Source organism: Oncorhynchus keta, unplaced genomic scaffold, assembly GCF_023373465.1.
Source record: "Oncorhynchus keta strain PuntledgeMale-10-30-2019 unplaced genomic scaffold, Oket_V2 Un_contig_8484_pilon_pilon, whole genome shotgun sequence".
Classification (NCBI taxonomy): Eukaryota; Metazoa; Chordata; class Actinopteri; order Salmoniformes; family Salmonidae; genus Oncorhynchus; species Oncorhynchus keta.
In genome coordinates this window covers 145,001-171,765 of record NW_026290077.1, presented here as the reverse complement: position 1 = coordinate 171,765, position 26,765 = coordinate 145,001, and the positions used below count along the sequence as shown (strand labels likewise).

Here is a 26,765-nt window from a genome sequence, read left to right as displayed (position 1 = left end):
ATTGTTTCATCAGTGTTTTCTCTATTGTTTCATCAGTGTTTTCTATCGCTTGCATTGTTTCATCAGTGTTTTCTCTACTATCGCTTGCATTGTTTCATCAGTGTTTTCTCTACTATCGCTTGCATTGTTTCATCAGTGTTTTCTCTACTATCGCTTGCATTGTTTCATCAGTGTTTTCTCTACTATCGCTTGCATTGTTTCATCAGTGTTTTCTCTACTATCGCTTGCATTGTTTCATCAGTGTTTTCTCTACTATCGCTTGCATTGTTTCATCAGTGTTTTCTTGCATTGTTTCATCAGTGTTTTCTCTACTATCGCTTGCATTGTTTCATCAGTGTTTTCTCTACTATCGCTTGCATTGTTTCATCAGTGTTTTCTCTACTATCGCTTGCATTGTTTCATCAGTGTTTTCTCTACTATCGCTTGCATTGTTTCATCAGTGTTTTCTCTACTATCGCTTGCATTGTTTCATCAGTGTTTTCTCTACTATCGCTTGCATTGTTTCATCAGTGTTTTCTCTACTATCGTTGCATCATCAGTGTTTTCTCTACTATCGCTTGCATTGTTTCATCAGTGTTTTCCCTACTATCGCTTGCATTGTTTCATCAGTGTTTTCTCTACTATCGCTTGCATTGTTTCATCAGTGTTTTCTCTACTATCGCTTGCATTGTTTCATCAGTGTTTTCTCTCTACTATCGCTTGCATTGTTTCATCAGTGTTTTCTCTACTATCGCTTGCATTGTTTCATCAGTGTTTTCTCTACTATCGCTTGCATTGTTTCATCAGTGTTTTCTCTACTATCGCTTGCATTGTTTCATCAGTGTTTTCTCTACTATCGCTTGCATTGTTTCATCAGTGTTTTCCCTACTATCGCTTGCATTGTTTCATCAGTGTTTTCTCTACTATCGCTTGCATTGTTTCATCAGTGTTTTCTCTACTATCGCTTGCATTGTTTCATCAGTGTTTTCTCTACTATCGCTTGCATTGTTTCATCAGTGTTTTCCCTACTATCGCTTGCATTGTTTCATCAGTGTTTTCTCTACTATCGCTTGCATTGTTTCATCAGTGTTTTCTCTACTATCGCTTGCATTGTTTCATCAGTGTTTTCTCTACTATCGCTTGCATTGTTTCATCAGTGTTTTCCCTACTATCGCTTGCATTGTTTCATCAGTGTTTTCTCTACTATCGCTTGCATTGTTTCATCAGTGTTTTCTCTACTATCGCTTGCATTGTTTCATCAGTGTTTTCTCTACTATCGCTTGCATTGTTTCATCAGTGTTTTCTCTACTATCGCTTGCATTGTTTCATCAGTGTTTTCTCTACTATCGCTTGCATTGTTTCATCAGTGTTTTCTCTACTATCTCTACTACTCGCTTGCATTGTTTCATCAGTGTTTTCTCTACTATCGCTTGCATTGTTTCATCAGTGTTTTCTCTACTATCGCTTGCATTGTTTCATCAGTGTTTTCTCTACTATCGCTTGCATTGTTTCATCAGTGTTTTCTCTACTATCGCTTGCATTGTTTCATCAGTGTTTTTCATCAGTGTTTTCTCTACTATCGCTTGCATTGTTTCATCAGTGTTTTCTCTACTATCGCTTGCATTGTTTCATCAGTGTTTTCTCTACTATCGCTTGCATTGTTTCATCAGTGTTTTCTCTACTATCGCTTGCATTGTTTCATCAGTGTTTTCTCTACTATCGCTTGCATTGTTTCATCAGTGTTTTCTCTACTATCGCTTGCATTGTTTCATCAGTGTTTTCTCTACTATCGCTTGCATTGTTTCATCAGTGTTTTCTCTACTATCGCTTGCATTGTTTCATCAGTGTTTTCTCTACTATCGCTTGCATTGTTTCATCAGTGTTTTCTCTACTATCGCTTGCATTGTTTCATCAGTGTTTTCTCTACTATCGCTTGCATTGTTTCATCAGTGTTTTCTCTACTATCGCTTGCATTGTTTCATCAGTGTTTTCTCTACTATCGCTTGCATTGTTTCATCAGTGTTTTCTCTACTATCGCTTGCATTGTTTCATCAGTGTTTTCTCTACTATCGCTTGCATTGTTTCATCAGTGTTTTCTCTACTATCGCTTGCATTGTTTCATCAGTGTTTTCTCTACTATCGCTTGCATTGTTTCATCAGTGTTTTCTCTACTATCGCTTGCATTGTTTCATCAGTGTTTTCTCTACTACATTGTTTCATCAGTGTTTTCTTGCATTGTTTCATCAGTGTTTTCTCTACTATCATCAGTGTTTTCTCTACTATCGCTTGCATTGTTTCATCAGTGTTTTCTCTACTATCGCTTGCATTGTTTCATCAGTGTTTTCTTATCGCTTGCTTTCTACTATCGCTTGCATTGTTTCATCAGTGTTTTCTCTACTATCGCTTGCATTGTTTCATCAGTGTTTTCTCTACTATCGCTTGCATTGTTTCATCAGTGTTTTCTCTACTATCGCTTGCATTGTTTCATCAGTGTTTTCTCTACTATCGCTTGCATTGTTTCATCAGTGTTTTCTCTACTATCGCTTGCATCGTTTCATCAGTGTTTTCTCTACTATCGCTTGCATTGTTTCATCAGTGTTTTCTCTACTATCGCTTGCATTGTTTCATCAGTGTTTTCTCTACTATCGCTTGCATTGTTTCATCAGTGTTTTCTCTACTATCGCTTGCATTGTTTCATCAGTGTTTTCTCTACTATCGCTTGCATTGTTTCATCAGTGTTTTCTCTACTATCGCTTGCATTGTTTCATCAGTGTTTTCTCTACTATCGCTTGCATTGTTTCATCAGTGTTTTCCCTACTATCGCTTGCATTGTTTCTGGAGAGATTCTGAGAAGATAAAAAAAAATGGCATCCCGTCTTGACCAAAACAATTTAGCGGAAACACTGAAGACTAGTTTTTACTTCCAACCTTCCTCAAAGCCTCACTCCCAGTACAGTAGACCCAGTGCAACCTGTGTCCCTGGCACAGCACCCTCCATAGCCCTGCATTATTCAAAGCAACCAGGAAGCACACACAGGATGTTAAAGAGGATGTCTCCCTTCATATCCCCCTCATACTTCAGTGTATGTTTACACGGAGAGAAAGACACAAGAGTACAACGATGGCAGTGGCCCACACTCATTTATTTAAGATGAGGGGCTTAGCAGTTGAGGCAGAGTTCGCGCTATAGCGAAAGGTAAAGAGCTTTCTTGTGTCTATTCAAAGTTCACTGGTTATGACAGATTGTTTTGATACCGCTCCAAGAATCACTCGGCATCGCAATGTAAACAAGCTGCCAGAGCCCAGCGCTTGAGAAAGGATGCGAGGGGGAATGTATTACACAATGTAGAGTTCTACTTTCTATCATCATATTACCCCTCGCTCTAATCCACCGCAGACGGACGCTAACTGAAAGAATTAGCCAAATGTGGAGTCCGGTGACGCAAAAACAATGTCCCACCACTTTGTTGTTGTTGTTGTTGTATTCCGTGGGAAACAGTACGTGCTGTTGGACAGCATGTTGACATCATCTCAAATGTCCTGGTTTACATGTTTCAGTTGGGTTTAATGATTCTCTGACAGAATGTTTGACACATCTCCCACTTCAACAGTACCATGTCAGCAGTGTCTTTGTAGAGGCTGTCCATTTGGACCCAATCAATGATCTTACTGTTGTTGCTGGGTAGAGTTGGGACGGCCATTTTGGGTCAATAACACAGGTGATCCTGCATAGCCATCAGACTGACTGGAGAGAGGATGAGCCGGTCAACTTCCACTCATGCTCAGACTCCAACATCAGCTCACCCACTTGATTCAACCAACAGGGTTTATGTGAAAGGTTATAGGTTGCTTTGGAAATGAAAACCAGAGGTTTGGTGAGGCGCTGTGTGAATAGCCCAACAGCCTCTGTGGCTGCTTCCAGTAGCTCTCAATGTGCTTTCCAGGTATTTGGTGTGAAGGGGGGTGTCTAATTGGATAACTCTTTCTTTCATTCTCTGTGTCGCTGCCGTGGCTCCTGTCTGACACCGACTGCCCTCCATTTGTTAAATAAGCAGGTAACAATGACAGCGGTGAGAAGTGATGACCGTAATGGTCATATATATATATAATCACTTGTCTACCCTGAGACGCAATTAGTCTCAATTCTTCACACTGCCTAATGACATTTGATATGAAAAAAATGATAATGATTTCACATCCGTGCCGAGCGTCTTCACAACGCTAACGGAAAGAGACCCGGGCCTGAATAAAATGGCTGAATAAAAAGTAATAACTTGCCGGCTGAGCGAGAGAAAGGGATTTCCGTTAAAAGGGGAGCTAAATTGAAGAAGGAGCACCTGAAATTTCAAGCGGATTGGCTCTCGAATTCGCTCATTAGTTCACAAACGACTCCAAATGAGCTGTTTAATAATAGTGGGTTTTTGAGGTATCGCCATGGTGATTGCAATAGGATCTCCCTACGAGGGAGAAAAAGAAAGCAGAAAGCATGAACCCTGCTTTGAGGAAGGTACTAATAGATGGATAGAGACGGCCTGTTCCTTGGAAGAGCAACAACAGGAGTCCTTGTATGTAATGGTATGCCCTCTATACAGGTCATCTTTAATTACCACATGATACAGCCTAGTTATGTTGATTCCATGTAAATCCCCTTGACTGACAAAACGGCCAGACAAGTATGTTTTTCCATAGTAACACCAATAAATGGTAATAATGCTAGGGAAAGAGATGAAATGCTATCACTAGGCTACCATAGTAACACCAATAAATGGTAATATCGCTAGGGAAAGAGATGAAATGCTATCACTAGGCTACCATAGTAACACCAATAAATGGTAATAACGCTAGGGAAAGAGATTAAATGCTATCACTAGGCTACCATAGTAACACCAATAAATGGTAATATCGCTAGGGAAAGAGATGAAATGCTATCACTAGGCTACCATAGTAACACCAATAAATGGTAATAACGCTAGGGAAAGAGATTAAATGCTATCACTAGGCTACCATAGTAAGACCAATAAATGGTAATATCGCTAGGGAAAGAGATGAAATGCTATCACTAGGCTACCATAGTAACACCAATAAATGGTAATATCGCTAGGGAAAGAGATGAAATGCTATCACTAGGCTACCATAGTAACACCAATAAATGGTAATATCGCTAGGGAAAGAGATTAAATGCTATCACTAGGCTACCATAGTAACACCAATAAATGGTAATATCGCTAGGGAAAGAGATGAAATGCTATCACTAGGCTACCATAGTAACACCAATAAATGGTAATATCGCTAGTGTAAGGAAGTGCTATTTCTTATGCAAATGACCAGCTTACTGCTATTGCATTGCTATAACTGAGACAACACATAGCAACGTATTTGCACAGTGAAAGATGTTAGGTCCCATACAGGATATCTTTCACACAGCGCACACACCTAATCTCCTTTCTAGACGAACATTGTGTGACTGAGGCCAGCGCACACACCAAATCTCCTTTTTTAGCTGAACATTGTGTGACGGTGGGATTCTAGAATGACGGACGGCCCAGCTGAGCCAATGCAAGAAGACTACCCCCAGCCTGAACCAATCCGAAGACCCGATCTTCTAGAATCAACCTACTTTCTGTTCTGTATAAAACGAGTGTGCTAACGGTTAGCTTCCTCTTTGTCTGCTGGTTCCTCACGGGCTAACGGAAGGGCCGTAATTACGCTGTACCAGATATCTTTACTCTGAATAAACTGTCGCTTGTCGTACAATTTTACCACTTTGTCTAAATCGATCCTTGACCGGCTCACCCTTCTACATATCCCATTATCAACACTAGGGAAAGAGATTAAATGCTATCACTAGGCTACCATAGTAAGACCAATAAATGGTAATATCGCTAGGGAAAGAGATGAAATGCTATCACTAGGCTACCATAGTAAGACCAATAAATGGTAATATCGCTAGGGAAAGAGATTAAATGCTATCACTAGGCTACCATAGTAAGACCAATAAATGGTAATATCGCTAGGGAAAGAGATGAAATGCTATCACTAGGCCAATCCAGAGTATTAAATATAGTAAACCAAGGTATACTTCCCCCAGAATGTGCTCAGGAAGAAGACACAGGCATATTAGGTTCACTAAAACCCCAATTATCTTGATTCATTCTCTGCTTGTTCTTGTTTAGCCAGGTGTGTAATGTGCTGACTGTGGATCAGCCTGTGCAGATAGGGCCATGGGGAGATCTCCAAAGCTTTGGGGCTATTTCTGACAACACTTCTAAAAAATAATACGTAATTGACAACCCATAGAGAGGAAGAAATGGGATGATTTTTGATTACGTGGAAACGTTTTGGCTTATGAAGCAAGCCACTTGACCATTTGTGTGACTCAGTGTTGGTAATGGTGAGCAAGAGTTAAGATTGCTGTGTACCAACAAAAAAATCAGGACATGCTTACAGTGCTTGTCGGCCAAACATGGGACATGTTGATTTCCCTTACATTACCAGAGACGCTCTGGCTAGTAGCTCTTGGTATTCAAACAGCCCCTGAGGCGGTGGAACATTAGTCTCTCCTAACGCTTGGATTCCTCCCAAAATCCCAGCTGAAACAGGATTATGAACTTCAATCAGTCTTCCTCAAGGACGCGGTTTGGGAGGAGTTCCAATGTCAAACCAGGGGAACTTTTAAATTCTCAGACAGACGGATGCACGTTGACGGACGGATGTGAAACGAGACAGTACAGCGGCCAAGCTTTACCTCCCCAGGGATTCTGCCGTTCTTAAAAGGTCACGGGCAATGCAGGTGCCAGAGACTCTCAAAATGGTATTCACACGAAACAGTACAGCCGACAACGCAGCCCATCTCACCCTAGCCTCCCACTGTCAGATGAAGGAAGGAAGTTCAGGGGAATAAAGTCATGACTGCATTTGTGAAGAAGCATGATTCCAGTTAATTAGAGGTATTACGAGGATGATTAGGGAGGGAGGGAGGGAGGGAGGGAGGGAGGGAGGGAGGGAGGGAGGGAGGGAGGGAGGGAGGGAGGGAGGGAGGGAGGGAGGGAGGGAGGGAGGGGGAGGGAGGGAGGGGGAGGGAGGGAGGGAAGACTGGGGAAAGATGAGAGAACAAAGGGAGGATGGATGGGGAGTGGTCTCTGTAGAAGGCAGAAAAAAGGGACTAAGATAGGGGGATCACCAGGAAGGTCATATAATCTTGCTCGTCCCTCCTCCTCTCTCTCGCTCTCTGAAGGCCTATCAGAGGAAGCTAATCTCTTTCACTACCGGGTAATTACAGCAGAAAACCTCTTGCTCAACAGAAACAGGGGCTCTGGTTTTATCAAGGACCCATTCTTGATTTACTTCTTCATAATTAGGCCGCTCCAATTATCAGTGTGTTAGTTTTTCCCTCTATCACAGCCTACTGGCTGGGTGTGCTGAGGCAGGGGGCGGGGCTCCCATGGAGGAGTCAAACATTGACAAGAGCCAGAATTGCAAGTCAACAACAACTAAGGAGGACAATAAAACCCACTGGGCTGCATAGCAACAAAAACAAAAAGAGAGCTTTGGTATTTTGAACTGATTGTTCTTTTCTCCCAGTCTCTCTTCATTTCAGAACACTTTCATTTTTGTGTTTGTGTGCGTGTTCTTGTGATTGTCCCTAGAGGTGCACCGGTGCCCTTACCGACCTCATTCTTTGGGAACTCGTAAAACTAGGCCTGAATAGATTTTTTTTGTTGCTCCGTTCCACTTTGAGCGGAATTGTTACTGTACAAAACCCACCGTCCCCTCTCGCTCTCCCAGCATGTGAATAGTGGGAGTGTAACACAAACAAATGCAATGGCACTTGTTCGGCAGCAGGATACAGGCAGTGTTTCAGCAGACCTTGTTTACAGTGATGCTTCGTAAGCAGGAATCAGATTCTTCCACCATCCAGAGAGAAGTCCCGGTACACAAGAATGCTTTCACAAAAGAAGAAGGCATTAAAATGGGCCGGGGCATAGGAATAAAATGAGTAGTGCTTTGTTAAAACAACGTAACACTAATTATAAGCTGATTGGCTGACAATCATGGTATATCAGACCGTATACCATGTATAAACACTTATTTTTACTGCTATAATTCCGTTAGTAAACAGTTTAACAAATTAACTGTTAATCTTCACCCCAAACCCCTAACATGACTTAACCACTGTCTAGAGAATAGATGTATCACATTTTTACTTAAGCAATAAGGCACCTCGGGGGTTTGTGGTATATGGCCATTATACCACGGCTAAGGGCTGTATGCAGGCACTCCGCGATGCGTCGTGCTGCAGAACAGCCCTTGGCCGTGGTTTATTGGCCCTATACCACAAACCCCCTTGTGCCTTATTGCTTAAGTAAAAACTTGATACATCTATTCTCTAGACAGTGGTTAAGTCATGTTAGGGGTTTGGGGTGAAGATTAACAGTTAATTTGTCAAGGCAAGAAGCTAGAGAGACAGCTCTGACCCCCACTGCACCCGCCAAGTCTATCTGTAGTGCATTACGTCTCAAAATGATGCAACCGCTCATCCAGATAGATGTGGCAGAACAGAATTAGGCATGTGGTGTGACCAGGCCTTGACCTTCCTATCTAAATGGGACACGGTTGAGCTGAGTCTTGCATAACGGAGGCAGACATCAATTTAAGAGATGCTGATCTCCGAGCCCAAATATGCTGATGGCCATAAAGATAAAAACAGAAGCAGACAACTTTGAGAGAGCTTTCATTTCAACCGTAACGACCTCCTCCCATTGGCGTCGTCGCGCAAAGAAAACCTCATATCGACAAAAGTCACTCAAGCCAAGCAGTTTAGTTTTAGGAACAACACCCCCCTCTCATGCCCCGGTCCCTGCTCCCCCAGCGGTGGAAGCTTTAATGAGGTTTCTCTGGACCCCTCAGAGTCCACTTCATTACGCCAAGCCCCCTTTCTTGTCGGGGGATACGCCTGACACAGCAACAACAATTTCTCCCATATCAACAGCCAGGGGGGGCAATAAAAAGAGAGAGAGGGGGAGGAAGAGGAAGACGAGAGAGGAGGATGGTACACCTAGCGAAGGACGGCCCGGCTGCACTTCAGAAGAAAGAAAAAAATCAGAGCACTCAGCTTTTCCGCCGCCAGGTCCCGAAGGGTTAATTATATCCACAACCCCTTCGCCTCTCGTCTGACCCCCAGGATGTACACAGCACACAAACCTCTGCCCCACACACATATATACACGCTCAATGCCACTCAGGGAAACCCACTTCAGACACAATCACAGCCCTCAACAGCCCTTGAGGGCCACAACTGACGGTTAGGCCAAGTAGAGAAAGAGAGAATCTCACTGTTGCCCTCTTAAGCTCTGCTCTCAATCAGGTCAGGTCTGAAACACGAAGCCAATCTGGCCTGTACTCCTGGACAGACGATGGAAAGGGACAGACTGGTAGGGAGGCCAAAAAGAGCTCTCTCCTCACCGTCGCCTCAGCAGACGACGTGCATCCATGGCACATCGTGGGAGATTAGATTTACTTTGTACTCCGGCCCCAGGTTCACTCCATATCCCCACCACTCAGATGGATGTTTCTCATATAGTGCTGCTAGAGCCGTGATGGATTCAGAGGAAGGACAGGGAACACAGTCCCTGCTTGGCTCCAGCAGTAGATCATTCCAATGATAGGAGAAAAGTAGATGCGGCAGCTTCCCAAAGCGTTGGGCATAGCAGGGAGAGGTAGAGAGTGGTAGCGGGGATAGAGGACGGGCGAGACAGCTGGCCCAGGACTGAATTCATCTGGCATAATGAAAATGGAGGGAGAGATTGGGATCACTAAGAGAGAGGGCCTCCATCCATCAAAGGCCTGCGATAGGAAGGGAAAGGAGGCGTCAATGATAACGGGGGAATATGTGGCAATTCTCCTCCCCAAAGACGTAGCATCAGTCTCACCACTCTCATCATTGGCTGGCTTTCTCCATGCAACAGATGAGATTGATGTATTTGGAGGAAATTGATATAGTATGATGAAGGGGTGAAAGATTTCTAACACAAGGACACGGTCTCTAAGCAGATATTATGAAAAACCTTTTTAACTGTGTTGCTAACCATAGCATTCATGCTAACTAGCTGTTTAAAGTTAAGACAGGAACTGAGTGATGTCAACTAGTACTGGTCTTGGTGCCCAAGTCCACTGGACATTGTGATACCAACTAGTCTTGGAGTCCATGTCTTCTAGCTAACTAGCCCAAGTTTTCCACAAATACTAACCCTATTCCAAATTATCATATCAGGTCATAACCAGACCTGTGACAATATCAGATCATACTCAGACCCGTGACAATATCAGATCATAACCAGACCCGTGAAATTCATAACAGATCATACCCAGACCCGTGAAATTCATAACAGATCATACCCAGACCCGTGAAATTCATAACAGATCATAACCAGACCCGTGACAATATCAGATCATAACCAGACCCGTGACAATATCAGATCATAACCAGACCCATGACAATATCAGATCATAACCAGACCCGTGACAATATCAGATCATAACCAGACCCGTGACAATATCAGATCATAACCAGACCCGTGACAATATCAGATCATAACCAGACCCGTGACAATATCAGATCATAACCAGACCCGTGACAATATCAGATCATAACCAGACCCGTGACAATATCAGATCATAACCAGACCCGTGACAATATCAGATCATAACCAGATCCGTGACAATATCAGATAATAACCAGACACGTGACAATATCAGATCATAACCAGACCCGTGGCAATCATATCAGATCATACCCAGACCTGTGACAATCATATCAGATCATACGCAGACCCCTGACCATCATATCAGATCATAACCAGACCTGTGACAATCATAACAGATCATACCCAGACCCCTGACAATCATATCAGATCATAACCAGACCTGTGACAAGTGACAATCATAACAGCTCATAACCAGACCTGTGACAATCATAACGGATCATAACCAGACCCGTGACAATCATAACAGATCATACCCAGACCCGTGACAATCATAACAGATCATACCCAGACCCTTGACAATCATAACAGATCATACCCAGACCTGTGACAATCATAACAGATCATACCCAGACCCTTGACAATCATAACAGATCATAACCAGACCCGTGACAATCATAACAGATCATACCCAGACCCTTGACAATCATAACAGATCATACCCAGACCCTTGACAATCATAACAGATCATACCCAGACCCTTGACAATCATAACAGATCATAACCAGACCCGTGACAATCATAACAGATCATACCCAGACCCGTGACAATCATGTCAGATCATAACCAGACCCTTGACAATCATAACAGATCATACCCAGACCCGTGACAATCATGTCAGATCATAACCAGACCCTTGACAATCATAACAGATCATACCCAGACCTGTGACAATCATAACAGATCATACCCAGACCCTTGACAATCATAACAGATCATACCCAGACCTGTGACAATCATAACAGATCATACCCAGACCCTTGACAATCATAACAGATCATACCCAGACCCGTGACAATCATGTCAGATCATAACCAGACCCTTGACAATCATAACAGATCATACCCAGACCTGTGACAATCATATCAGATCATACCAGACACGTGGATTCATTAGGAATTCTGGATCTGGACCCGGGATCGGGTCTCCAGTATTCGGGTACAGGTGGATCGGTGAAGACCTCTAGTTAGGATGAACCCTAAAGCCCATGCAAACTAAGCCTGATGCTAATGGTTAAGTGCTAACAAACAAAAGCACCCTCAGGGCTAACAAACATTGTTAACCCCAAAACACTAACAAACAAAAGCCCCCTCAGGGCTAACAAAGATTGTTAACCCCAAAACACGAACAAACAAAAGCCCCCTCGGGGCTAACAAAGATTGTTAACCCCAAAACACTAACAAACAAAAGCCCCCTCAGTGCTAACAAAGATTGTTAACCCCAAAACACGAACAAACAAAAGCCCCCTCGGGGCTAACAAAGATTGTTAACCCCAAAACACTAACAAACAAAAGCCCCCTCAGTGCTAACAAAGATTGTTAACCCCAAAACACTAACAAACAAAAGCCCCCTCAGGGCTAACGAAGATTGTTATATAAACTATAATAAAGAGAATCACACATTCCATATATAACCCCAAAAAGCTAACAAAGAAAACCACGGGGAAAACTGAGGACTTACCTTGTCTTTCCTGAGACGAGAGGCCTCCTCTCCGGATACCAGGGTCTTGTAGTAGGAGCTACGCTCGGCCGTGAAGTGGACCTTCGATAGGGCGTTCTCTACCAGCGCCACCGATAGGTTGACCCCCTCGATGTGAAGCCAGCCGATGAAGTTACCAGCCTTGTCCATACTCTCTACTTCCACCTCCACCTGCCAGAGAGAAGAGGGAGGAGACAGAAGAGGAGGGAGAAATGAGACTGGGTTAATGTACTGTATCGGGATTAGGTTTGGGATTCTATTAGAGAAAGCGAGGAGGGTGCTCTGAAGCAGGAGACACTCTCCTGTCCTTAAATAGACAGATCATTGGAGGCCCCTGAGCTCGCTATCGATCTGAGAGCCTTGAGCTCGCACGAACACAGCTGATGTGGCAGCTCTCTCACTGTCAGTTGGCCTTTGCACCGTTTTGGTCACCGCCGCCACGCTCATCTTTCATGCACAATTACACCCAGCGGAGACACTCAGTGGGTTAGACCTCCAAGACGACTCAGGACCCCCAGATTGATCCCATTGGTCTCTGAGTCGTGGAGGCCTGTTTACAGGGACACCATATGAAAGGACTGGAAAAGTTCTGGAATATAAAGGTCATGAAAATTAGCGTTTCAAAAAGTTAGGAAAAGAAAAGTCGGAAAGTGACTGAGCTGGAAAACTAATAGGCCATGAATGTTTTTTAGGGGACAGCTGAGGAACATCTCATAGTTCTATAACAAAACACATCCATGATTAGCTGGAGCAGATCCATAATTGAATAGTATAATAGTAAACTACGCTAACAACAACCTTAAAAGGCCTTTAAAATATTTTCTAATTCAGTATCGAGTCCAAACTTCATCTACCAGACTTCAATACCGTCATAGAGCGAAGTTCCCACACATTTTCAAAATCTTTTGCAATTAGTGCGAGCCAAATTGCATTCCCTGTGGTGCTAACCCTGCTGCTGACAAAGTGCTGGGTATTTAACAACATTAGCCCTTTGGAGACAATAACCAAAATCTGCCTATTCAGGAGAATTACCTTTCATTATGTTTTGTTTCATAAAGCGTGGGAGGAGAGAAAGACAAATCAATATGGCGTTGTTTTTCCCCTCCGACGGCAGAGTGGGAGAGAGAGAGAGAAGAGAGAGGCCAGGTGTGGAGAAGACATACTGGAGAAAGACAAACGATTAAGACACTGGCTGCTTAGCCTCTGTGGGCCCCCGTGGGAAATCTGACGCAAATGACTTTGCCTTGCTCCTCTGTGCCTTGTATCCACAGTCAAAGTAAAAAGCGTTTTAATGAGAGCATAATCTGCTTTGATTAAACACAATAATGACAACACGCTGCGGTGGAAACAGGGTCAAACATAGGCCGTGTTTCCTGCTTTCTCCCCCAGCTCCTAGCTGGGTCTTGGGGGGGTTTGAGAGAAGGCGAGGGGGTCATGTTAAGTAATGCTGCCTCGTGGGGGGGGGTTCTGAGGCTTTCTGACCTGTCTAGGCATGCTTGGTTTAATGGGGTTGGATGTTATGTGTAAATGCATAAATTGAAGTGTGACTGCAGGATCCCTCCCCACACTACTGCTACAGTACACTACCATGTGTCTGTCTGGTTCAGTATACACACACTGACTCAAGGTGTGTTTATGTGCCAATGTTACGTCCTCAACATGGTGTTAAGAGGACAGATAGACAAGGATTGACAACGGATGACAAGTTCCTCATCTCTTCCCCCCCTCTATTTCTCCCCTCTCCCCTCCCTTTCTCTCCCCCCCTCCCCAATTTCACTCTCTCTTCCCTCCCCTTCTCTCCCTTCCTCCCCATTCCCACCTATCTCTAACTGGCCTGCCAGTTATACAACCAGGCTATTATAGACACACTGCACCTCCCAGCACTTAAATGTCAAGCAGGGAGGTGAGGGGGGTGAGTGGAGGGAAAGGTCTGTAGTGAGCTGGAGCTAGCAGGGAGCAGGCAGCGCTCTCTCTTCAGACAGGCTGATGCTCATTATCCTCTCCACCCCTCACTGGGTCTTCACAAACCACAGGCCCAAAAAATGTCAGCAACCCAACGCTCGATGTCAGACAAAAATTGAGAGTGTAAATGAGTGGATGGAGGGGAGAAATGGAGAGAGGGAGAAGGAGAAATGGAGAGACGGAGAAGGAGAAACGGAGAGGAGGAGAGGAGGAGAAATGGAGAGAGGGAGAAGGAGAAATGGAGAGAGGGAGAAGGAGAAATGGAGAGAGGGAGAAGGAGAAATGGAGAGAGGGAGAAGGAGAAATGGAGAGAGGGAGAAGGAGAAATGGAGAGAGGGAGAAGGAGAAATGGAGAGAGGGAGAAGGAGAAATGGAGAGAGGGAGAAGGAGAAATGGAGAGGAGGAGAAATTGAACAATGTGGGGAAAAGAAGTAGAGCAGTGGGTGGTGTTTGGTACTAATCAGAGTAAATAGGAGTGTGTGTGTTATCCATCAGGAGCATCCTATTCACTATGGGCTGCCAAAGAAAATCACTTGCTTAATTTGAGCAATTGAGTAGATATTCCATTTCAATGTGTCAAAATGGACCGATAATACAATCCATTACATTACCATTCAGCAGCACTATTCACTACCAGAGTAAAGAGGTACAGAACATACAGGTCAATAGGGAATGGAATTATGGTTCTATGGGGCCAAATATATTAGTCTCTCACACACAGCTGTGGACACACACACTTGGTAGAACACAAGAGGGATATTGATGCCAGTTGTATTGATGGCGCGTAAAGTCGGCCACTCCTCGGAGACAGCTTATTGCGTCTGTATTTACAATCTCAAAAAGCTTTTCTGATCATTCGCTGCACATTTCAATCTGACGGGCTGAAAGACATGCTGCTGGTTGAGACATCTTTCCTCTCTGCCACCACGACTGGGACTGACTTGGGGACATTGTAAACCTCTCTGGTGACCACTTAGCCACGCTGGGGGAACAAACGACTTGTTGAGCGTTAAAAGCAACGACATTAAAACGTGATAACAAGTAGATCCATTACCTGTTCATGACAACCTGAGTACATACGTCAGAGACAGACACGGGACTCGGACAGAGAGACAGACACGGGACTCGGACAGAGAGACAGACACGGGACTCGGACAGAGAGACAGACACGGGACTCGGACAGAGAGACAGACACGGGACTCGGACAGAGAGACAGACACGGGACTCGGACAGAGAGACAGACACGGGACTCGGACAGAGAGACAGACACGGGACTCGGACAGAGAGACAGACACGGGACTCGGACAGAGAGACAGACACGGGACTCGGACAGAGAGACAGACACGGGACTCGGACAGAGAGAGAGGCACTGGACTCGGAGAGAGAGAGACACGGGACTCGGACAGAGAGACAGACACGGGACTCGGAGAGAGAGAGAGACACTGGACTCGGACAGAGAGAGACAGACACGGGACTCGGAGAGAGAGAGAGACACTGGACTCGGAGAGAGAGAGAGACACTGGACTCGGAGAGAGAGAGAGACACTGGACTCGGAGAGAGAGAGAGACACGGGACTCGGAGAGAGAGAGAGACACGGGACTCGGAGAGAGAGAGAGACACTGGAATCGGAGAGAGAGACAGACAGACACGGGACTCGGAGAGAGAGACAGACAGACAGACACGGGACTCGGAGAGAAAGACAGACAGACAGACAGGGGACTCTGCGAGAGAGACAGACAGACACGGGACTCGGAGAGAGAGAGAGACACGGGACTCAGTGAGACAGAGAGAGAGAGACACGGGACTCAGTGAGACAGAGTGACACGGGACTCGGAGAGAGAGACAGACACGGGACTCAGAGAGAGAGAGACAGACACAGGACTCAGAGAGAGAGACAGACAGACAGGGGACTCAGAGAGAGACAGACAGACAGGGGACTCAGAGAGAGAGAGACAGACAGACAGGGGACTCGGAGAGAGAGAGAGAGAGACAGACCCGGGACTCAGAGAGACAGACACGGGAGAGACAGACACGGGAGAGACAGACACGGGAGAGAGAGACACGGGAGAGAGAGACACGGGAGAGACAGACACGGGAGAGACAGACACGGGAGAGACAGACACGGGAGAGACAGACACGGGAGAGACAGACACGGGAGAGACAGACACGGGAGAGACAGACACGGGAGAGAGAGACACGGGAGAGAGAGACACGGGAGAGACAGACACGGGAGAGACAGACACGGGAGAGAGAGAGAGAGAGAGAGAGAGAGAGAGAGAGAGAGAGAGAGAGAGAGAGAGAGAGAGAGAGAGAGAGAGAGAGAGAGAGAGAGAGAGAGAGAGGGGGGAGAGCGAGAGAGAGACAGTGGGGGAGAGAGAGAGTGAGAGTGAGAGAGAGTGAGAGAGAGAGAGTGAGAGAGAGTGAGAGAGAGACAGTGGGGGAGAGAGAGAGTGAGAGAGAGTGAGACAGTGGGGGAGAGTGAGAGTGAGAGAGAGTGAGAGAGATAGTAAAGAGGGAGAGATAGTAAAGAGGGAGAGATATTAAAGAGGGAGAGATATAGAAGAGAGAGGCTGTGAGAGAGATAGTAAAGAGGGAGAGATATAGAAGAGAGAGGCTGTGAGAGAGATAGTAAAGAGGGAGAGATAGTAAAGAGGGAGAGATAGTAAAGAGAGAGATAGTAAAGAGAGAGAGAGATAGTAAAGAGGGAGAGATAGTAAAGAGTGAGAGGTATAGAAGAGAGAAGCTGTGAGAGAGATAGTAAAGAGGGAGAGATAGTAAAGAGGGAGAGATAGTAAAGAGGGAGAGATAGTAAAGAGTGAGAGGTATAGAAGAGAGAAGCTGTGAGAGAGATAGTAAAGAGGGAGAGATAGTAAAGAGGGAGAGATAGTAAAGAGGGAGAGATAGTAAAGAGGGAGAGATAGTAAAGAGGGAGATATAGTAAAGATGGAGAGATAGTAAAGAGGGAGAGATAGTAAAGAGGGAGAGATAGTAAAGAGGGAGAGATAGTAAAGAGAGAGAGATATAGTAAAGAGGGAGAGATAGTAAAGAGGGAGAGATAGTAAAGAGTGAGAGGTATAGAAGAGAGAAGCTGTGAGAGAGATAGTAAAGAGTGAGAGGTATAGAAGAGAGAAGCTGTGAGAGAAAGGGAAAGAGGGAAAATGGGAAGTAGTAAGAAAGCTTTGTAGGGGGGACTGAATGTACAAGTACACACACACACACACGGGAGTACACACACACACGGGAGTACACACACACCACCTTCACTGCAGGACTGATTAGTGTGCCTGCTGGACCACATATATAACTACAGGAGGCATAATGGAAGGGACATTTGCTCACCACTTGACAACAGCACAAATACTAAAATAATGGCAGCAGAGCTTTGTGAAGCCTAATGGTCAGAAATGATCCTACTGAGCAACATGAATAATACTGGGCTACGGAATCACATTACACACTAATGGACAAGCTGGCGGGCTGCAACACACCTGTGTAAACGCATGTACACACACCTCATTATCTCCTGCTACAGCTCAATATCTGGTTGTTTTGTCACCTTCTCGCTGGCAAAGACCATGTCGTACCTATCGCCTGCATACCAACACCATGGAACGGGCTGGCTGTGTACTGAGTGGCTGTGGGCTGACTAAAGCATCATGCCTGGCACAGTGTTTCTAGGGCCACTCAGGGGCCCCCCAGCAGAGGTGATAATGTGGCCCATTGATTACCGTGGGCCTTTCACCGCTCGGGGACTACCCTGCCTGGGCTTGTTCTCTCTCTCTCTGAGGTAACAGACTGGATTCACACCCCCGGAGCTCTGGAGCTGATCTGAGCTGTGGTGGCTGATTGGCGGCCCACGCGAACCACTTTAGTTTCCCGTCCAAAGTAAATACGCTCACAATGGAGGGCGAGGGGTGGGGAGGGGTGACGGCTTTAGAGCAGAGCCCAGATGGCTCCCAGTGGAGGGCTTGAAGGAGCCAAAATGGCTCCCTTCGGAACACAAATGTAGCTCCGGTAATCTCCTAAATGCTGGGATTGTAAACAGGTGTTGAAAACAAGAAAAACAACACAAAACAAGAGAGTGGGTGGGAACTCATTGTTTAAGACTACAAAGACCAATCCTTTTTTGGAGTCCATTGAAGAGGAGGGCTTAGAAGGACTTTTAGCTGATCAACTACTACAGACTTAGCTCACTAGTCGCTAATTCACTTGGCTGTTTCAAAGGGTGGGATTAGATGGTTAAGATGTCACCAAAGGGCCACACTTCTCATACAAAAAAGTCCCCCGGGGTTTGAAATTAAACCCTAACGCCTTTTGATAAGCTCTCACGATCGTTTGAGAAGTCGAATGAGCCGGGACCTCGATTTAACGTCGTCCCCACCTGGGAATCAGGAGACAGAGAGATACTCTCACTTCCTGGTGTCTTCAATCACCAGTGACTATCTCTCACACACTTTAAATCTGCTTTTTTACGGCACTGTCCAATTACCAGGCCTCGTTCTGCTGTGTATAAACGCAGCGCTGCAGAAGTCAAAGAGCTGCCGGTGGTCGTAAAACACACGAGAGAGGAGATCTGGTGCTTCTCAGGTTGGATTCTGATTGTCACTGCTGTCTGTCTCTCTGCGTGCGTGTGCGTGTCTGTCTGTCTGCCTGCCTGTGCGCCTGTCTGCGTGTGCGTGGTCTGCGTGCGCATCTGTCTGCGCGCACCTATCAGTCTGTGTGCACGCGAGTGCCTGTCAGTCTGTCTGCATGTGTCTATCTGTGTGCATGTGTGTGTCTGTCTGTATATCTCTGTGTCTATCTGTCTATGTGTGTCTGGGTCTCTGTCTGTCGTTCTATGTGTGTGGGTCTCTGTCTGGGTCTCCCTGTCTGTGTGGGTCTCTCTGTCTGGGTCTCCGTCTGTCTGTCTGTGTGGGTCTGTCTGTCTGTGTGGGTCTGTCTGCCTGTGTGGGTCTGTCTGCCTATGTGGGTCTCTGTCGGGGTCTCTGTCTGTGTCTGCCTGTGTAGATCTCTGTCTCTCTGTCTGTCTGGGTCTCTTTCTTCCTGTGTGGATCTCTGTCTGTGGGTCTATGTCTGTCTGTTTGGGAGTCTGCCTGTCTGGAAGTCTGCCTGTCTGAGAGTCTGCCTGTCTGGGAGTCTGCCTGTCTGGGAGTCTGCCTGTCTGGGAGTCTGCCTGTCTGGGAGTCTGCCTGTCTGGGAGTCTGCCTGTCTGGGAGTCTGCCTGTGTGGGTCTGTGTCTGTCTGGGTGTTTGTGTGGGTCCATGTCTGTGTGGGTCCGTGTCTGTCTGGGTGTCTGTGTGGGTCCGTGTCTGTCTGGGTGTCTGTGTGGGTCCGTGTCTGTCTGGGTGTCTGTGTGGGTCCGTGTCTGTGGTTCAACCATAGCCTCTAATTTGCAAACGTAAGCATGGCTTTCTGAGTGAATAACAAGAGGAAAGACAGGCAGACAGGGAGAGGTTGGCACAGATTCATCCATTTACATAAAAAGCTCTTTATGAGTAATGCAAACCTGTCAATAGGTTGTGTGTCATCACAACATTAAAAGAGATGGAACACTCAGAGAGGGTTCCTTATCATCATACAAGTCAGCTGAGTTCCATGAGAGTTTCAGTTACAAATCAATTGATGTGAGAGACTGTGTATTGGGACAATGCAGAATGACTCAGTCAGCCTCAGATGTAAGTATCATGGCTGACGTGTGGCCGTGAGTGAGCTGTCATCTGCACTAAGGGCGTGTGTGTTGGTTATTCTATCCTTGTGGGGGCTTTGGGGGATTTTAGGTCCCCACAAGGATAGTACAACAAGGAAAAAGCTCTCTTGTGGGGACATTTCCCACATCCCCACGAGGACAAAGGCCATTTTAAGCTTAGGGGTTGGGTTACAAATAGGGTTAGGGATTAGGAGGTAGGTTTGGGGTTTGGAAGTAGGTTTAGGGTTTGGTCTAAAGGTTAGGGGTTAAGAGGTAGTTTTAGGGTTTGGTTTAAGGTTAGGAGGTAGGTTTAGGGTTTGGTTTAAGGTTAGGAGGCAGGTTTAGGGTTTGGTTTAAGGTTAGGGTTAGGGGTTAGGAGGTAGGTTTAGGGTTTGGTTTAAGGTTAGGGTTAGGTGTTAGGAGGTAGGTTTAGGGTTTGGTTTAAGGTTAGGGTTAGGGGTTAGGAGGTAGGTTTAGGGTTTGGTTTAAGGTTAGGGGTTAGGTTTAGGGTTTGGTTTAAGGTTAGGGGTTAAGAGGTAGTTTTAGGGTTTGGTTTAAGGTTAGGGTTAGGGGTTAGGAGGTAGGTTTAGGGTTTGGTTTAAGGTTAGGTTTAAAGGTTAAGTTTAGGGTTTGGTTTAAGGTTAGGGGTTAGGAGGTAGGTTTAGGGTTTGGTTTAAGGTTAGGGTTAGGGGTTAGGAGGTAGGTTTAGGGTTTGGTTTAAGGTTAGGGTTAGGAGGTAGGTTTAGGGTTTGGTTTAAGGTTAGGTTTAAGGGTTAAGTTTAGGGTTTGGTTTAAGGTTAGGGGTTAGGAGGTAGGTTTAGGGTTTGGTTTAGGGTTAGGGGTTAGGTTTAGGGTTTGGTTTAAGGTTGGGGTTAGGTTTAGGGTTTGGTTTAAGGTTAGGATGTAGGTTTAGGGTTTGGTTTAAGGTTAGGGGTTAGGTTTAGGGTTTGGTTTAAGGTTAGGGGTTAGGAGGTAGGTTTAGGGTTTGGTTTAAGGTTAGGGTTAGGAGGTAGGTTTAGGGTTTGGTTTAAGGTTAGGGGTTAGGAGGTAGGTTTAGGGTTTGGTTTAAGGTTAGGGTTAGGAGGTAGGTTTAGGGTTTGGGTTAAGGTTAGAGTTAGGTTTAGGGTTTGGTTTAAGGTTAGGGTTAAGGGTTAGGTTTAGGGTTTGGTTTAAGGTTAGGGTTATGGGTTAGGTTTAGGGTTTGGTTTAAGGTTAGGGGTTAGGATGTAGGTTTAGGGTTTGGTTTAAGGTTAGGGGTTAGGTTTAGGGTTTGGTTTAAGGTTAGGGGTTAGGAGGTAGGTTTAGGGTTTGGTTTAAGGTTAGGGTTAGGAGGTAGGTTTAGGGTTTGGTTTAAGGTTAGGGGTTAGAAGGTAGGGTTTGGTTTAAGGTTAGGGTTAGGAGGTAGGTTCAGGGTTTGGTTTAAGGTTAAGGTTAGAGTTAGGTTTAGGGTTTGGTTTAAGGTTAGGGTTAAGGGTTAGGTTTAGGGTTTGGTTTAAGGTTAGGGTTATGGGTTAGGTTTAGGTTTAAGGTTAGGGTTATGGAAAATAGGATTCTGACTGGGTTAACAACAAAACAGGTTATTGTGCCACAGGAAGCAGGTATGACAGAGGATGGAGGGAGAGGGTAAACACTATCATTCATCCTCCATAACCCCTCGCTCCCTCCTCTGATATCCCTCTTTCACCATCATTCCCCTCTACATCTGCTTGAGGACAAGAATCTCAGTCTCTCCAACCGACAGCTCTGCTCACCCTCCGGCATTAGACATGTATCACATTGAGCCCTGGAGGGGGGAGGGGGTATTGGGGGCAGGGTAACAACATGCTCAGAGGAATCTTATCAGAAAGCGAGGGATGGAGGAAAAAAGAGGGATGGAGAAAAAGAGGTAGAGAGAGAAGTAGGGGGAGATAGGAGAGATTGCACGGACTCGTCCACTCAAAACCCAAACTCAAAAACGACTTACAACTTTGACCAAAATCCATGTTGATTTTTTGGGACAAATAAAATAAATACATTGGCTGTGGTTCATTGTGATGGGAGAAGAAAAGGAGACGTTGATGGGACAGGAGAACTGAATCAGTGGGGATCCCAGTCAACCTTGAAAGCACCATTTCAGAGGTATCGAACAGCGCCCGTGCGGCCAAAATCCATCGTCTCGCCTTTCACTGAAATATAGATTAAAACTGGGAATTGCCAGTGACCTCACAAAACAACATTATTACGATAGTTAGGTGCCGATAAGATATGTATTGCAATTATCACGATTCTTTACTGTTTGTATTGTGATTTGATACTGTGATTTTATTACGACTTGATGTTCCCAACATATTGCTCACCATCTGTCTGCTTCAGAGGGACAAGAGTCATGAGAAAAACACGTTTTGATCAGTCATGTAAATAAGGTGCTGAAAACAAATTGGCTCCTTATTAAAAATGGAGAAAAGCCTATGAAGGAAAAATACTGTTTTGGTGAGCAGGTACAGCCAACTAGTGCAAAAATATTGCAATAATCAAAACAACATATCGGCAAAAATAAGATCACAATATGTAACTGTATCGATTTCCCCCCAACACTATTATAGATCACTTTTAGGTGGATATACTGTCAGTTCACATAAATTATACATTGGACTGGCATTCCGACTGGACACAAATCGATAAACCTTGCAGTCTGGTGCGTTTTATAGTGATGTGGAAATAAATCAAATAAATGTCTGTGATAATAAACAGGAAACCAAATAAATAAATGAACAACTATCACCTGGAAATAAATACATTATGCAGGACAGGGTTCTGTGTGACAGCCGTGTGAATGCCATGGCAGCTCTATTATCTAGCACTGCAAGGGGAGGGTGGGTGTGTGTGTGTCTCTGGTACAGCGTTTTGTTAGCGCTGTTGGTACGTATGTTGACAGCACTGCTGCGAGGGTAACGGTGCGTACAGTGCTATCCGAGAGGGGACGACATCTTAATGAGTGTGTGTGTGTGTGTTTGTCAATCACTGCTTTACTAAAGAGAATAAATGAAAAGGGAAATATTCATAATATTCAGCAGAAAAGAGAAGAACGGGTCTAATTAGCTGTGGAGGGTTGCATGTCCAGCTATTGGCTTCGGGAAGTGCTGCCAGTGAATGGAAGAGCTTGCGCACACAAGCACCTAAATTAGCCATCACATAACCTTATAACCACCAAATTACACCTGAAACACCACCAGTAATGAAGGGAATAAATTGCACATAATAACACTAATAGCAGGGTAGGCTGGGATCATGATGGCTTCACATTACAGACCAAGAGCCTATTTGTCAAGCACCCTAAGAGCTCCTCTTCAAATCATTACGGTTGTTTCTTCTTCCTAATAACCCTTTCAAAACATAACGACCACGGTCATTATGTGGACATTTCCTGGGCTGCATCCCAAATGGAACTCTTCCCTTTATAGTGCACTACCTTTGGCCTGGGCCCATGGGGCCTAAACAAACAAAGAGGTAACAGACATACAGGCCTATGACACCTTGGTGACGTCCATCACCCAACCAACCAGGGGAGAAATCTAAAACAATCCCACATTTTAGACCAGGAAGGGTCAAACTCAGTCCACAGAGGGCCTAGTATCTGGTGGTTTTTGTTATTTCCTTTCAATTAAGACCTAGACAACCAGGTGAGGGGAGTTCCTTACTAAACAGTGACCTTAATTCATCAGTCAAGTACAATGGAGGAGGAAAAACCAGCCGGCGCTCAGCCCTCCGTGGAAAGAGTTTGACATGTTATATTATAGTGGGGCACTTCTGCCGGATCGAAGGCCTCGTGGAAAGAGTTTGACATGTTATATTATAGTGGGGCACTTCTGCCGGATCGAAGGCCTCGTGGAAAGAGTTTGACATGTTATATTATAGTGGGGCACTTCTGCCGGATCGAAGGCCTCGTGGAAAGAGTTTGACATGTTATATTATAGTGGGGCACTTCTGCCGGATCGAAGGCCTCGTGGAAAGAGTTTGACATGTTATATTATAGTGGGGCACTTCTGCCGGATCGAAGGCCTCGTGGAAAGAGTTTGACATGTTATATTATGGCGGGGCACTTCTGCCGGATCGAAGGCCTCGTGGAAAGAGTTTGACATGTTATATTATGGCGGGGCACTTCTGCCGGATCGAAGGCCTCGTGGTTTCAGGGTCAAATCTATAAATATAGATCACCTTAAAAAAGAAATAGGTAGTAACGTTCATCGATCCCCTAATGGGATTGATCTGCTTTGGATGATAATGCTGTGGTAATGGGCCTCTTAATTAAAGTGGCTACATGTGGCCTAATGACAAATACAGAGGACGAACGCACACTATGAACACAAATAGGCAAAGAGGTCAGGGCTTGGTCCAAATAACTAGGAACTAGGGATGTTAACGGAAACCATTAATCAGTTAGGCACCGACAACACATTTGACCGGTCATGCTTATCGGTCTATAGGTTAATTAGCATCATTTCCTGGAATTCAAATGGTGCGTGTGTATTTAAGTTGGGGTAGTTAAGCAACAATGCCAGAGGGGGTGTGGTATATGGCCAATATACCACGGCTAAGGGCTGTTCTTATGCGCAACACGGAGTGCCTGGATTACAAATCTAAATCTAATTTTATTGGTCACATACACGTGATTAGCAGATGTTATGGGTGCAGCGAAATGATTGTGCTTCTAGCTCCAACAGTAAAGTAACATCTAACAAATTACACAGGATATACCCAAAACACACAAATCTATGTAGGAATGCATTAAGACTATATTCATATATGGACGAGAGATGGCAGAGCGACATGGACTAAGATACAGTAGAATAGTCTAGAATACAGTATATACATATGAGATGAGTAATGCAAGACATGTAAACATTATTAAAGTGCCTAGTGTTCCATTCCTTAAAGTGGCCAGTGATTTCTAGTCTATGCCTTTTGGCAGCAGCCTCTAATGTGGTAGTGATGGCTGTTTAACAGTCTGATGGCCTTGAGATAGAAGCTTTTTTTCAGTCTCTCGGTCCCATCTTTGATTCACCTGTACTGACCTCGCCTTCTGGATGATAGCAGGGTGAACAGGCAGTGGCTCGGACGGTTGATGTCCTTGATCTTTTTGGCCTTCCTGTGACATCGGGTGCTGTAGGTGTCCTGGAAGGTGGGTAGTTTGCCCCCGGTAATGTGTTGGGCAGACCGCACCACCCTCTGGAGAGCCTTGCGGTTGTGGGCGGTGCAGCTGCAGTACCAGGCGGTGATACAGGATGCTTTCAATTGTGCAACTGTAAAAGTTTGTGAGGGTTTTAGGTGACAAGCCAAATTTCTTTAGCCTCCTGAGGCTGAGGTTGAAGAGGCTCTGATGCGCCTTCTTCACCACACTGTGTGTGGGTGGTCCATTTCAGATTGTCAGTGATGTGTACACTAAGGAACTTGAAGCTTTCCACCTTCACTGCGGTCCTGTTGATGTGGATAGGGGGGGTGAACCCTCTGCTGTTTCCTGAAGTCCACAATCTACTCCTTTGTTTTGTTGACATTGAGTGAGAGCACCACACTACCAGAGCGCTCACCTCCTCCCCGTAGGCTGTCTCGTCATCAAACTTACTACTCTTGTGTCATCTGCAAACTTGATGATTGCACGGAGCTGTGAGGGGAACGGCACCTCAGTACCTCCAGGCTCTGATCAGGCCCTACACCCAAACAAGGGCACTGCGTTCATCCACCTCTGGCCTGCTCGCCTCCCTACCACTGAGGAAGTACAGTTCCCGCTCAGCCCAGTCAAAACTGTTCGCTGCTCTGGCTCCCCAATGGTGGAACAAACTCCCTCACGACGCCAGGACAGCGGAGTCAATCACCACCTTCCGGAGACACCTGAAACCCCACCTCTTTAAGGAATACCTAGGATAGGATAAAGTAATCCTTCTCACCCCCCCCCCTTAAAAGATTTAGATGCACTATTGTAAAGTGGCTGTTCCACTGGATGTCATAAGGTGAATGCACCAATTTGTAAGTCGCTCTGGATAAGAGCGTCTGCTAAATGACTTAAATGTAAATGATTGAGTTGGAGGAGTGCTTGGCCACGCAGTCATGGGTGAACAGGGAGTACAGGAGGGGGCTGAGCACACACCCTTGTTGGGCCCCAAGTGTTGAGGATCAGCGGAGTAGAGGTGATGTTTCCTACCTTCACCACCTCCCATCAGGAAGTCCAGGGCCCAGTTGCACAGGGTGGGATTCAGACCGAGGGCCTTGAGCTTAATGATGAGCTTGGAGGGTACTATGGTGTTGAATGCTGAGCTATAGTCAATAAACAGCATTCTTACATTTGATTAAAAATGTTATTTAACCTTTATTTAACTAGGCAAGTCAGTTAAGAACAAATTCATATTTAAAATGAGATGCAGTGCCTTAGACCGCTGCGCCACTCGGGAGCCCAAGGTATACATAGGTATTCCTCTTGTCCAGATGGGATAGGGCAGTGTGCAGAATGATGGTGATTGCATCATTGGGGCGGTAAGCAAATTGAGGTGGCAGGTATGGTAGAGGTGATATGATCCTTGACTAGTATCTCAAAACACTTCATGATGACAGAGGTGAGTGCTAGGAGACGATAGTCATTAAGATAAGTTACCTTTGCCTTGTAGGGTACATAAACAATGGTGGCCATCTTGAAGCATGTGGGGACATCAGACTGGGATAGTGAGAGATTGAATATGCGGGTAAACACACCAGCCAGCAGGTCTGCGCATTCTCTGCGGACGTGGCTAGGGATGCCGTCTGGCCAGGCAGCCTTGCCAGGGTTAACACGTTTAAATGTTTTACTCACGTCGGCCACGGAGAAGGAGAGCCCACAGTCCTTGTTAGTGGCCGCGGCGGTGGCACTGTGTTATCCTCAAAGCATGCAAAGA

At 45.4% G+C, this 26,765-nt stretch overlaps 1 protein-coding gene across 1 annotated transcript in view; it reads right to left on the bottom strand.

Annotated features, from left to right (window-relative positions):
• The window catches only part of LOC127926845 (staphylococcal nuclease domain-containing protein 1-like), a gene marked incomplete at its 5' end in the record, with an annotated part of 287,826 nt that overhangs the window by 116,540 nt on the left and 144,521 nt on the right, over positions 1–26,765 (bottom strand). Inside the window, one exon of the mRNA XM_052512463.1 lies at positions 12,201–12,389. Within this exon, the coding sequence (XP_052368423.1) occupies positions 12,201–12,389 (189 nt within the window). The remainder of the gene's footprint in view (positions 1–12,200; positions 12,390–26,765) is intronic.